The 13,101-nt window shown below is 36.8% G+C and overlaps 3 protein-coding genes across 5 annotated transcripts; all 3 read left to right on the top strand.

Moving 5' to 3' along the window:
- Positions 1-257: 257 nt before the first annotated feature.
- On the top strand, positions 258-4,553 carry LOC125201839 (ribose-phosphate pyrophosphokinase 1-like). 2 transcript variants are annotated; one of them, XM_048100113.1, is made up of 9 exons: positions 258-443; positions 524-724; positions 1,385-1,633; positions 2,204-2,347; positions 2,636-2,803; positions 2,998-3,067; positions 3,527-3,608; positions 4,029-4,188; positions 4,291-4,553. In XM_048100113.1, exons 1-9 carry the CDS (start codon positions 375-377, stop codon positions 4,327-4,329), a joined length of 1,182 nt encoding a protein of 393 aa, XP_047956070.1. In that variant the 5' UTR covers positions 258-374; the 3' UTR covers positions 4,330-4,553. The 2 variants fall into 2 exon arrangements, with proteins under 2 accessions (XP_047956070.1, XP_047956062.1); XM_048100105.1 differs by having other exon boundaries at positions 521-724.
- Positions 4,554-4,886: 333 nt separating this feature from the next.
- LOC125206545 (ADP-glucose phosphorylase) lies at positions 4,887-6,549 on the top strand. 2 transcript variants are annotated; one of them, XM_048105801.1, is made up of 3 exons: positions 4,887-5,447; positions 5,777-6,077; positions 6,110-6,238. In XM_048105801.1, the coding sequence occupies exons 1-3, from the start codon at positions 4,983-4,985 to the stop codon at positions 6,193-6,195; spliced, it is 852 nt and encodes a 283-aa protein (XP_047961758.1). In that variant the 5' UTR covers positions 4,887-4,982; the 3' UTR covers positions 6,196-6,238. The 2 variants fall into 2 exon arrangements, with proteins under 2 accessions (XP_047961758.1, XP_047961752.1); XM_048105795.1 differs by having other exon boundaries at positions 4,895-5,447; positions 5,777-6,067; positions 6,171-6,549.
- Positions 6,550-8,712: 2,163 nt separating this feature from the next.
- LOC125200832 (eukaryotic translation initiation factor 3 subunit B-like) lies at positions 8,713-12,674 on the top strand. Its single transcript, XM_048098627.1, has 11 exons — positions 8,713-8,983; positions 9,058-9,295; positions 9,818-9,964; positions 10,075-10,203; positions 10,328-10,456; positions 10,536-10,619; positions 10,728-10,852; positions 10,985-11,183; positions 11,274-11,806; positions 11,966-12,074; positions 12,234-12,674. Exons 1-11 carry the CDS (start codon positions 8,862-8,864, stop codon positions 12,564-12,566), a joined length of 2,148 nt encoding a protein of 715 aa, XP_047954584.1. The 5' UTR covers positions 8,713-8,861; the 3' UTR covers positions 12,567-12,674.
- Positions 12,675-13,101: the final 427 nt, after the last annotated feature.

Below are 13,101 nucleotides of genomic sequence, written 5' to 3'. Positions count from 1 at the left end.
ATCATTACTATTTCAACTAATATTTTTTTTCTTTTATTTTATTTTATCAATTATACATTAAAGTTCGTGTTAACTTTAAATGATCTATTTTTATGGGATGGAGTGAATATTCACTTGTTATTTTTCTCTGAGTATATAAATTTTTGTCTCAATCTATCCCATACTTCTGTGTCGCATTAAAATTTTAGGATCGTGAGAATAAACTAAAGGAAAATAAAATAATAAAAATTGAGATACCGGAAACTGACAGTATGGTTCAAGTAGTTAAAACCGTCAACAAAAGCAGGATATTTTCCTGAGAAGAAAGCGTTAAACCCTAAGTCCTCGGCCACAAGCCGGAAAAGGAAGCCTCACCTGAATTTCGTCGGAGAAAAATGGCTTCTATGGCCTTGTGCGGAAGCAGCCTCTGGAAATCGCCTCACCTCACTTCTAAAACCTTCATTGTAAGCTCCGCTCTCTGCAATTCATGCTTGTTTATGATTAATGTGCTCGATCGTTTTATTTATGCTCGTCTTTGCAGCAGTGTCACAATTTGTCGGAGTCACTCAAGTGCAAGGACAATGGGAGACCGGTGGTCCTCGGCCGCGATTCTAACGGTCGGCAGTCGCCTGCGCTTCCAAGCTTCTTGACCACTTCCAATCAGTTCGTTGACGGCATCCTGGTTCCTAAAAACGATACTCGTCTCCGCATTTTCTCAGGAACTGCCAATCCTTCACTGTCTCAGGTCTCTGCTTCTTTATCTTTTTCTTCGATTGTGCTATCTGTTTTGTTAGCTCGGTCGAAATTATTCTTTCATGTGAAGGCAACGTCGGGTATGAATTAGCCACAATTTGGCGATAGATTGTACGATTTCGCGATTTGTGAAGCTATTTGATTGTAATTCAAGTGTATGTAGTTTATGTTAATCATTGGAACTTGGAAACCTAGATTGCGCTACGGTTACAGAAAAATGTAGGAGAAACTGAACTCACATCCAGGTTTTTTTGTCGATTAGGTATCATTTCTGAATTTTAATTCAGTGACTTGCATATTTGTAAATGATTGGTTTGATATGATATCGGTTATACTTTGATGCTATCGGATCTTGTTTCTTGGAGAAATTGCTACAATTCATGATGTGTTTTGCCGTGCCAATATTAGTTGTGCCAATTAGTTTGAATTACCGCATCTTTCCAAAGGTGACATTTGCTGTGAGGAAATTCTGTGATATTGTAGTTTGTATTATCTTCACAATCATTTCACCTTAAATTTCTGGAGAAGTTTGATTCGATAATCTCTTATCTAAATTGTTGTGATGATACATTTAATGTCTTATCTCCTTGAGCTTCGTTGTTCAGACCTATATTTCTTATAGGATGCGTATTTACTGAAAATCTTGATACAGGAAATTGCTTGTTACATGGGTCTGGAGCTTGGCAAGATTAAGATCAAGCGATTTGCTGATGGGGAAATATATGTTCAGTTACAAGAGAGTGTCCGAGGTTGTGATGTTTATCTTGTGCAACCTACATGCCCGCCGGCAAATGAAAATCTGATGGAGCTCTTGATAATGATTGATGCATGCCGTCGAGCATCTGCCAAGAATATCACTGCTGTTATCCCATATTTTGGATATGCACGGGCTGATCGAAAGGTAAGGTTCTCATGTACCTATTTCTTATTTTGGTGCTTTTCACTTTAGAGATTGTTCAGAGTTGGTGGCTGGTTACCTCTGTCACATGCAATATTCTTGGCCTTAACCATCTGATATGGAATCTTAACATGAGAATATAAACTTATGTTGTCGACTAGTCGCATGCTCTGTTGAAACTTTGGCAGCATCCAGTTTTTTATCAGTGATGACATTGATTTTGTGTTATTAAAAATATTCAAATATACATTTCAGCATTAAATAACTTGAAAACTCGTGTATATGCTTGATTCTGGTGGTCTATTGTATACACTTTAATCGTTGCCAGATGTTTCCGTAATGCCTTTTCTACATTGATCTTGCACCTTTGTCTTCATATTAATAAACGTAGAAAGAATGTAAATAAATCAGTAGATGAACTCAAATTCATGGCTAGATCAATTATGTTTTCCACAAGGCTAGATCAATATGTCTGTATGTTTGTGATAGTTATACTTTTCATTTAAAATGGTACCCTTTGGTTTTCTTTTGCTCCACCCATTTTGTTTGTTTTGAAGTGTATTTCCTTTTCAGACTCAAGGACGTGAATCGATTGCAGCCAAACTTGTGGCAAATTTGATTACTGAAGCAGGCGCAGATCGGGTTTTAGCATGTGACCTCCATTCTGGACAGTCCATTGGATATTTTGACATTCCAGTAGATCATGTGTATGGCCAGGTAAGCAAAAAACTGCATATAAAATTGGCGTTTGCTACATATGATATAACTTGTGCACTAAGCTTATTATTGGCCTGTAAATTTGCATAGGCGATTAGTTGAACTTTATGAAAGAAATTTTTCAAAGACTACCATAGTTTATCATACTTTGAGAGTTTATCTCCAATTATTATCATAATTAATTCTATATATGGTGCACTTCTTAAGAACTTTTACATGTTACTGTCCTAGTTGCATGCTTTGGGTTACTCCTCCCAGTGTAATATAATCAAGCACTATTATTTGCAGCCAGTCATACTTGATTATCTTGCCAGCAAGATGATATGTGCTGATGATTTGGTTGTGGTCTCACCTGATGTTGGTGGGGTTGCTAGAGCTAGAGCTTTTGCCAAAAAGTTATCTGATGCTCCTTTGGCCATTGTGGATAAAAGGCGTCAGGGGCATAATGTTGCTGAGGTGAAGTTCTTTAACACTATGTATGCTTGTTAGTGCACCTTATCTAGTTCAGAAATGCCTCTTCAGTCTTGAGTATTACTAGGTTGGGAAGAATAGTCAGAGGTTGTATGTTTGGTTGTCACAATCTAACATATGTTTGCTCATTTCCTTTGAAAGAATCTTGAACCCTAATATTGACTTGTTCAAATATTCAGGTGATGAATTTGATTGGTGATGTTAAGGGAAAAGTGGCAGTGATGGTGGATGACATGATTGATACTGCTGGTTAGTTGTTACAAATATTTCATTAACTGGTCCTTATTCCTTATTTGATTGGAATTGATCAAGCAAATTAAGATATTTTGCTTAGAGTATGAAGCTTCTAAACCTGTAAAAAATTATTTAAAGGAATATTTACTGAAAATCTGAAATATGAAAATCCCTTTGGGAAGTGTGAAGAAGTTACCAAAAACTTGGTAAGTTTATCAGGAAAGTCTCTTTCCGACAGTAATGATGTATGCCTGTATCGTAATTTTATTTGGCATTTTCAGTCCCTTCTCAATATCAAGATAAGATGATATAGTCATCTGTAGTCTGTAGCTGGAATGGTTCACTGTTGCACTTTTTTTTTGTTATCTTTTATTGCTCAAATAGTTGGCATCTGCATCTTGTATTCCTTTGGATGGATGCAGTCTTTCATTATTATGATATGTTGAAAAAATTCTCATTCAAAATGCCATGCAGGAACTATTGCAAAAGGAGCTGCTCTATTACATCAAGAAGGAGCTAGGGAGGTTTATGCTTGCAGCACTCACGCTGTTTTCAGGTACTAGGTCCATATTTTAGACAGTTTTACTAGTTGATAGATTTTCCTGGAGCTAACAATTGTTGAATACTTGTCTGGAACTTAAATCACGGTGCAGACTTTTATAGGAAAAATAGATTTCAACTTCGAATAAGATCTCCGTCTCTAATGTATGGACTTAAAGCTTATTCGATTGCTTCATCTAAATTCCTGCATTGGTTCTGTGAAGTTACGTCACTTGACTTATAAATGATGTAGCTGCTTAACCAAATTTGGGCATGATGTGTAACCTTCAATATTTGCACATTGACATGAATGATGCTCTATACTGTTCGACATATTGCTGATCAGCTTAGTAAACCATTGTTAATATCTTCATTAGTCAAAGATCAATGAAAAGCCATGTGTTGGATTTAATAAAGTGTTGGCATACTTGTGCAGTCCTCCCGCTATAGAAAGGCTGTCAAGTGGTCTCTTTCAAGAGGTTATCATAACGAACACCATTCCAGTTTCAGAGCAAAACTATTTTCCCCAGCTTACAGTCTTATCTGTGGCTAACCTTTTGGGTGAAACAATATGGCGCGTGCATGATGACTGTGCCGTAAGTAGTCTTCTCGGTCAAGTGTTTTCTCTTTTGCATTATTTTGAGATTGAAGATGGCACTGTATAAGTATATAACTCTTCCTCTTGCTCAAACTTTCAGGGTGGTTTTGAACCATACTCGAGCTTGGGGATCGACTGATATCCTAGTGTTCGTGAGAGACTCGACTTGCCATTGCAGTTTTGCTACAGTTGCAAAGGATTTCTATTTGCTGAAATTTCCTATATCATTAGTCATTACAACAAGAATAGTGTAGTCCCATTGTACAAAATCTGTTGAGACACCTGATGTTACCATGTTATAATGTGTTTGTATATGTCACTTGAATTTTTGCCATTTCTATATCAGTGAATTTCACCCTCGTAGTCTCATACTATGATATTGATAACAAGCCAACTTCGGTGGCATTGATAACTGATAAGGATTTTTTCCCAAGTTTGAATTTTCCCTAAATCCCCGTATGAAATGGTGAAGCAATTTTGCCGTTATTGCCTACACTCAATTATGAATTAAAATAGGAAATGATTAAATCGGATTGTTTTAGACTTTTAGTTGTAACAAAATTTAATATGCTGATGTTATATGTGGTTGTAGAAGTAACTGGATTTTTGGGATTGAATTGTAGATGGATTACCTTTTTGATGATGACGATATACACGTGATTATAAAAGTAACTTGATTTTATAGGAAATGAATTATGGAGTATTCTTGCCTTTCTATTAATTTGGATATAAAATCTCGAAGCCTCTAAACAGTGTAAAAATGAGAGCTTAACGTAGCAAAAATTCCAGTAAATGGCAACAAATCGGAGCCCCGAGATCCGGAAAGACGCCGTCCACAACCGCTGGGTGATATTCTCTCCGGCTAGAGCGCGCCGCCCCTCCGATTTCAAATCCAAGACCGACGCCTCTTCAAGCGCCAATACCCACACCGAGTGCCCTTTTTGCGCCGGTCACGAGCATGAGTGCGCCCCCGAGATTTTCCGTTTCCCGCCGGAATCTACCCTCGACTGGAAGGTTCGGGTCATCCAGAACCTCTACCCGGCTCTCAGCCGCGATTTGGAACCCCTCAATGCTGAACGCGGCGGCGGCGGTCAGGTTACTCTGCGCGGATCGGGCTTCCACGACGTGGTGATCGAGTCGCCGGCGCACCCGGTTCACCTCGCCGATCTCTCCCCGGCTCAGATTGCTGATGTTTTGCTCGCTTATAAGAAGCGGATCGATCAGCTTCGCGCCTTTGATTCCGTTAAATACGTCCAGGTTCATCTCCCTATCTCCCTAATTTATCACTCAACTCTGCTAAATTAGGTTTGAGAATGAGGATTATATAAGTTTTACTGTGCCAGAATTAGAATTGCTTAATATAATCATTAAATTATGTTAATCAATCTATAATATTATCACTTGCATATTGCATACATATTATTCCCATCATGATAAGCAAATTGAATTTGTGAAAAGTTTGTGGACACGTTGAAACTGATGTGTTGGGAGAATGTATGATCAATCATCCGTTGTTAAATCTTACAAGCTGTCTTTGAGATTGGGATAAATGTGAATCCATATATCTGTTGCATCGATGCAATTAGGTTTTCAAGAATCACGGTGCGACAGCGGGGGCATCAATGAGCCACTCTCACAGTCAGATCTTAGCCCTCCCTGTCATTCCACCCACTGCTTCTGCAAGGATTCAAAGTATGAAGGAGCATTTCGAGCAAACGGGAGAATGTGCCATTTGCCAAGTTAAACAAGAAGATTTGTCGATTCACGAGTCCAGCCATTTCATATCGATCGTGCCTTTTGCTGCAACGTTTCCTTTCGAGATATGGATCATTCCTCGTCACCACTCTTCTCATTTCCATGATATTGATCCTGATATGGTAATACATTATCTCTCACCCTCACCCCCTAACTCTGCATTGCTCTTGCTAGTAAAGTACTTTTACTTGCTTGTTTGTTGAGAGGATGGCTGATGTATGACAGGCAAGAGATCTTGGTGGTATGTTGAAGCTTATGTTGGGGAAGATGGGTTTGCAGTTGAAAAACCCGCCGTATAATATGGTGATACATAGTGCTCCTCTTCGAGCAGAGTCGACAGAGCTACCTTTCTCTCACTGGTTTATACAGATAGTTCCTCAGCTAACGGTGGTGGGAGGATTCGAGCTCGGAACTGGATGCTATATCAATCCTGTTTTGCCGGAGGATGCTGCAAAAGTGTTGAGGGAAGTGAGTGTTCAAGATTAGAGGCATGTGTATGAATTCCATTCTTGATCTGGATCATTTGATTTGCTTAGATCATGTATACTTTGAATCTTAACAGAGAGGGCTTTAATGAAGGAAGATGATTCGCATATCTCGTTTATTTTGCTCGAGTGAAAAATAAGATATCTATGGATTTGAAACTATGCTTTTCTTATACGTATTCTTGTTTTATAAATTTAAATTTTTTGTATTAGTTCACTCTTTTCATTTGTGATTGAGGGAAATGGCCATTTAAAATAAATATTAAATAAATTAAAAATATATAAATTTTGTGATAAGTGTTAGTTGGTTATTAAATTTCTATAGTTAATGGATTAGTGTATAGTTAGTGGTAATGTTAAAACTCGAAACATTGTCTTCACACACTAAACTCTCTTCATAATCCCATTCCTCTTTTGTGCTGTTTTCCAACCACACGAAAATGGGGGAATCGTACCATCATAACAACCAAATCTTCGACATCTCAATCGACGTCCCCCACGGCGGCACCACCAAGCTCTACGACGACGATGGCCGCCCCAAACGAACTGGTAATGCCACAAACAAAGACCTCTCTTTTCTCACTCCCACTTTAATTAAAAAGATTCAATTTTTATATCATTTCTCACTTCCCTCATAAAAATATTTAATTTTTATATCATTTCTCATTGGTTGGTTTTCTAACTCTTAAATACTATGTTTCATGTTTTATAATGGTGCAGGAGATCAAGATTGGAGGGTCACAATTTATACTTTTCGGCAAATATAGTTTTGAGTACTAGAGATGCTAGAGAAAGAGCAAATAATTTCGTACTCTTCGTGTTGTTTATGTTGTTCTCTTTGCAGGTCTTTATGGTGGAAGTGATTTATGTTTTGAAGTGTCGAGCTTAATTATCTAATTTTTTTTTCCTTTTCTTCATGTACTATTGTAAAGTATCGATGTATAATTTTTCATGTAGTGCTCTATATGAATATTAGGTTGTTGGCAGCTCTAATTCATTTGTCTTTCTTGGACGTGGTATGGGTGGTAGCAGCTACACAGGAAGTAGGCGATGGGGGAATACTATTAGGGTATGCAACCAGTTTTAATTTCGGCTAAATGCATGCATATCGGTTGTATATTCCATACTATTATGCTATATTTTTGTTGATGATTTTGATCGATTTGGTCTTCTAATATATATTTATACATTATTTTTATTGACATGTGTTCGTGATGGATCTTTTGTAGTATAGATCTAAAAGTGATTTAAATGATATGTGATTTGTGTGCAATTTTTAGTTTATAAACTTATTTGGTTATATGAGTTTAGAACTTGAAATAATAATATTGTTTCTCATTTGGTAAATGTGTTATTTTTTTTTCTTTGTTTAATTTTATATTTTTTAATAATTATTTTTTATTTTATATATTTATGATTTCAGATTTCATACAATGATATTTTTATGAATTTATAAAATCAATTTACCGTATAAAATAAGTTTGAATAAAAGAAAATGGGTCGTGTACGTGGGTGATACTAATTTTATTATAAAGTAGGAGTAATATTGCAATCACAACTACATGTTTATTGTGAGTACCAACACAATCTTAGTTTAAAATAAAATAAAATTGAGGGCTATTTAATTGTCATTTAAACTAGATTTCTGGTGAATCATAGAGTAACTTTATGATTAGAATATTAAATCTTGAAATTATAATTAGTCTCAATTGTTTTATTTGTGCACAAAATGATGTTGAAAATGACATGTTTCACTCTAATAAATATACAGTATATATATTTTTATTTTCTTTTATGTTTTTATTTTCTTTCTTATTTCTATTGAAGTATTGTTGTATTCAAATTTTAACATCAATAAAATACGCCAATTGTATACTACTATGAATGAGAAAATTGAAACTTTTTTATTTGAGTATTTTAATTTTAAAATGTATGAAACTAATCAAGTTTTGATTAATTTGAATATTTTATGATTATCTATACATATATAAAAGGTGAGTTTGGGCCACTTTTTGAAATATTTATAAATTTTGGGTGCTATTGTAATTAATATAAATTTACATATTCATATGTACTACTCATACATACGTTACTTTTAATAGTCCACAATGTAAAAAATTAATATCCTAATCATGGTTTCATTCATTATTAGTTCTCATATATGCGTTTCTTTATACAATTAATATTGATTATTTATCATATAAACGTTCCTTCATAACTATTATTGACTGATTAGATAGAAAGTTATTTTAGTGAAAGAGAAATGAGAGAATCACCCAGAACTTTATAGCTACAGTATTTGGGAATCAAAAACCCTAAGCACTCTCCCCTCTTTCTCTCTCTCCATCATCTTCCCAAACTGGCTGCACTTGCAGAAAAGCATACACATCTACGGGTGCATACACTTCTCTGGTAGCTCTCACCCATCATCATGGCGGACGTGATGTCGACGGAAGATTTACACGCCACCGCCGCCCGCCTCAACGTGGACCTCGACTCTCTCGATCTTGATTCTATTCGCCTGCCCGCCGGAGAAACCTTCGGAATCGTCAGGTATGAATTCGGAGAAATTTACCGCCATATTCCTTTTTTTAGAACATATTGTTGATTGATTTTCTTTGTTGAAGTGACGATGAGGATTTGAAGAAGGAGGAAGATTTCGAATTTGAAGAGGGCTTCGGGAACATAATCGTGGTGGACAATTTGCCGGTGGTTCCAAAAGAGAAGTTTGACAAATTAGAAGGAGTGGTTCGCAAAATTTACAGCCAAATAGGTGTTATCAAGGAGGGTGGTCTCTGGATGCCGACCGATCCCGACACTCAGAAAACCCTGGGATACTGCTTCATTGAGTATAACACTCCTCAGGTGATGCATTGCTTCTTTTTTCTTTTTAGTGTAATTTCGTTTCTTCATTTAAGTTAATAAAAAACTTATGAGTGTTGCAATTCACATCACAATGTTTTAAAGTATATTGATAATCTAAGTGTTAGACATTTTTTCACGGATGGAGGGAGTAATTTATATGGCTATTAAGTGCTTCATTCTTGATGCTATTATCCATCTTTTCCGATACGTCGTTTATTTACCTGGAATTCATCTACTGGTTGAAAAGATTGAATTTTTCTTTGTAACCTTCCTATTCCCTTGGTCCAGCTTGTGTTGAAAATTTAAAATTTATACTCCTTGTTGCCTTGTCCATCATGTGGTGGAAGTGTTTCATTTCCTTGCTCACTATGTAGATGGAAGAGTAACATATTTATAAACTTTTAAGAATCACATAAGATATAATTGGTATAGGAGCAGAGTGGCTGTATTTCAGGTGCTAAAGTATATTATAACCAGGCCATCACTTTCATTCAGGGAACTGATTTACATTTTTGTTTGTAGGAAGCTGAACTAGCTAAGGAAAAGACCCATGGGTACAAACTGGATCGTTCTCACATATTTTCTGTTAATATGTTTGATGATATCGAGAAGTTTTTAAAGGTCCCAGAGCAGTGGGCTCCTCCAGAGAGCAAGCCTTATACTCCAGGGGTTAGTCTCTCACACTCGAACTCACTCTATGAGGAAAGTAGTAGAGCAGCATATGGTTCCCGGAGCAAGAGAATCTTGTCATTTTTATGACGTCTTGTCAATTCTTGCAGGAGAATCTTCAAAAATGGCTTATGGATGAAAAGGCCCGCGATCAGTTTGTGATCCGTGCTGGCACTGATACTGAGGTTTTATGGAATGATGCAAGGCAGTCAAAACCTGAGCTTGTTTACAAAAGATCCGTGCGTGAATTTCTTTATATTACTCTGCTTGCTCTTGTGCTTAGAATGGGCATTCTTGTTTTCTAATAGTACCACTTTTTTATTGTTTGCTTCACGTTAATTTTTAAATGCTCATTTGCTGCAGTATTGGACAGAAAGTTTTGTTCAGTGGTCCCCACTTGGGACTTACTTGGCCACAGTACACAGGCAGGGTGCTGCAGTTTGGGGTGGTGCTACTACTTTCAACCGGTTGATGCGTTATCAACATTCCCAGGTAGTTTTGGCATCTGATATGCTATGCATTACCACATTGTTTCTATCATAGGTTCTGGCTCTGACAGTGTAAATTGCAGGTAAAACTGATAGACTTCTCACCTGGTGAGAGATTTCTGGTGACTTACAGCAGCCAGGAGCCTAGCAATCCACGTGACACCCATGTAATATATTTTTATGACCTTATTTCTGTGAGGTATCACTTTGATGGTCCAATATAAGTGAACTGAGATGGTGAATGTATTTTACTGAAGTAGATTATTTTTTGACAGAGGGTCGTGATTAACATTTTTGACGTAAGAAGTGGAAAATTAATGAGAGATTTCAAAGGTAGTGCAGATGAATTTGCTATTGGTGGAACTGGAGGTGTCAGTGGCGTTTCTTGGCCTGTTTTCAGGTGATTTATCATACAAGTTTTTTGTACCCATAATTTCCCTGTTTCTCAACATATTATCAGTTATAAATACAAAGAGCTAATGGTTGTCTTGTTTGAATGCTGTCTGATATTTTGAATCATGTTCACCTCCAGGTGGGGTGGCGGACGAGAAGATAAGTACTTTGCCAGAATCGGAAAGAATGCCGTGTCTGTTTATGAAACAGAAACCTTTGGTCTTATTGACAAGAAATCAATAAAGGTAGAAAATGTTGTTGACTTCAGTTGGTCACCTACGGATTCCATTCTTGCACTTTTTGTGCCCGAACTGGGTGGAGGAAATCAACCTGCAAGGGTGAGCATGAGAATCACTATCTGAAATTGTTGCTTTCTGTCCCTGTGGGGGTGTCTCATTCATTTGGTTGACTTATATCTCTTATTTCAGGTGAGTCTTGTGCAAATCCCAAGCAAAGTAGAGTTGAGGCAAAAGAATCTATTCAGTGTCAGTGATTGTAAAATATACTGGCAAAGTAATGGGGAATATCTTGCTGTTAAAGTTGATAGATACACAAAAACAAAGAAAAGCACATATACTGGCTTTGAGCTTTTCAGGATCAAGGAAAGGGACATACCTATTGAGGTTCTAGAGCTCGATAATAAAAATGATAAGATTATTGCCTTTGCTTGGGAGCCAAAAGGCCACAGGTTTGCAGTTATTCATGGTGATAATCCAAGGCCTGATGTGAGTTTCTACTCGATGCGTAGTGGGACTAACACTGGCCGGGTTTCAAAGCTCGCTACCCTCAAGGGTAAGCAGGCCAATGCTCTTTTCTGGTCTCCAGGTGGCCGTTTCATCATTCTTGCTGGGCTGAAAGGTTTCAATGGACAGTTAGAGTTTTATAATGTGGATGAGCTTGAGACCATGGCTCAAGCTGAGCACTTCATGGCAACAGATGTTGAATGGGATCCTACTGGAAGGTAATAGTTTTTATTTGTTTTACCAGATATTTCACATATTGATGGTCAGATTTATCTGGCCTTTTCTTTTAGTAATACTTTTATTGTGTTTGGTAATTGAGTTGGTATTGTATTATCAACTTACTGCATCATTTGTATTAAGGTTATCTGTTTTTATAGGTATTGTGTGACTGCAGTCACATCTGTCCATGAGATGGAAAACGGTTTTAACGTATGGTCCTTCAATGGAAAACTGCTCTACCGAATCCTCAAGGATCATTTCTTTCAAGTAAGTATTCCAATCATATAAACTAATCAGTTTTGAGATGACTAGGTTTATTGAATGATGAGAAAATTGGACCTATGGGTGAATGAGGTAGTAGTCAACGTCTTTGGCAGCAGCTAGGTGGATTTTCTCACTCACTATGTTGAATGGTTTAAACTGCAGTTCTTGTGGCGTCCAAGGCCTCCGTCTTTCTTGACAGCTGAGAAGGAAGAAGAGATTGCTAAGAATCTGAAGAAATACAGCAAGAAATACGAGGCTGAGGATCAAGATGTATCTATGTTGCTGAGTGAGCAGGACCGCGAGAAGAGGAAGATGTTGAAGGAAGAGTGGGCTAGATGGATTGGTGAATGGAAGCGATTGCACGAGGAAGAGAAGTTGGAGAGACAGAAGCTCCGTGATGGAGAAGCAAGTGATGAGGAAGAAGAGTACGAAGCAAAAGATGTGGAAGTTGAGGAATTATTGGATGTCACGGAAGAAGTTATTTCTTTTGATTAAATGATGAAAGAGGATTATTAGATTTTGTACTGCCTGCTTAACAAAGATGAGTTTATTTTTGTACCAATTTGACAGAGTTTTCTTTGTGCAAAGGTGTTTTGAGCTGGATGCCTGGATTTAGTAGCAATTTTTAGTGATTTTCTAGATACCATGTGAGCTCTTTTTAGTGCTTGCATTTAACCCGTAATTGTGTTTACCATGATATACTTTTGCAGCCATTGAATTATGCTTGTACTAGCTTCCTTAACCATGATTTATTTAGAAGGAATTTGGAAGTTAATAACAATATCACAGTCTTGGTTATCATTATTTTGTAGTATTAAGTTTTTCAGCTATCTTAATTGTCTAATGCAGTAACCTTTTTTTAGAAGGATTAAACTCAGGTTATCTGATTATGTAATTTATTTTCAAGGGTTTTAGATACTCAAGTAATACAAAATAGAGAAGATAGAGGATTTTTTCACATATTTTTGAAACAAAATTGTTAATTTTGGAAAGTGATGCATTCATATCTAAATCACAGAAAATTTATGTA

The sequence above is a fragment of the Salvia hispanica genome, chromosome 1, assembly GCF_023119035.1.
Source record: "Salvia hispanica cultivar TCC Black 2014 chromosome 1, UniMelb_Shisp_WGS_1.0, whole genome shotgun sequence".
NCBI classification, from domain to species: Eukaryota; Viridiplantae; Streptophyta; class Magnoliopsida; order Lamiales; family Lamiaceae; genus Salvia; species Salvia hispanica.
The sequence above is the reverse complement of the archived record's forward strand: the minus strand, read 5'-3'. Positions and strand labels throughout refer to the sequence as shown.

Bases quoted from the DNA above. Each gene is read 5' to 3' on its own strand.
- LOC125201839 (XM_048100105.1), top strand. From the start codon at position 375: ATGGCTTCTATGGCCTTGTGCGGAAGCAGCCTCTGGAAATCGCCTCAC. The intron at 3,609-4,028 runs GTACTAGGTCCA...ATACTTGTGCAG, and splicing joins AGCACTCACGCTGTTTTCAG to TCCTCCCGCTATAGAAAGGC. The intron at 4,189-4,290 runs GTAAGTAGTCTT...TCAAACTTTCAG, and splicing joins GCGTGCATGATGACTGTGCC to GGTGGTTTTGAACCATACTC.
- LOC125206545 (XM_048105795.1), top strand. From the start codon at position 4,983: ATGGCAACAAATCGGAGCCCCGAGATCCGGAAAGACGCCGTCCACAAC. The intron at 5,448-5,776 runs GTTCATCTCCCT...CGATGCAATTAG, and splicing joins ATTCCGTTAAATACGTCCAG to GTTTTCAAGAATCACGGTGC. The intron at 6,068-6,170 runs GTAATACATTAT...GATGTATGACAG, and splicing joins ATGATATTGATCCTGATATG to GCAAGAGATCTTGGTGGTAT.
- LOC125200832 (XM_048098627.1), top strand. From the start codon at position 8,862: ATGGCGGACGTGATGTCGACGGAAGATTTACACGCCACCGCCGCCCGC. The intron at 8,984-9,057 runs GTATGAATTCGG...TCTTTGTTGAAG, and splicing joins GAAACCTTCGGAATCGTCAG to TGACGATGAGGATTTGAAGA. The intron at 11,184-11,273 runs GTGAGCATGAGA...CTCTTATTTCAG, and splicing joins GAGGAAATCAACCTGCAAGG to GTGAGTCTTGTGCAAATCCC.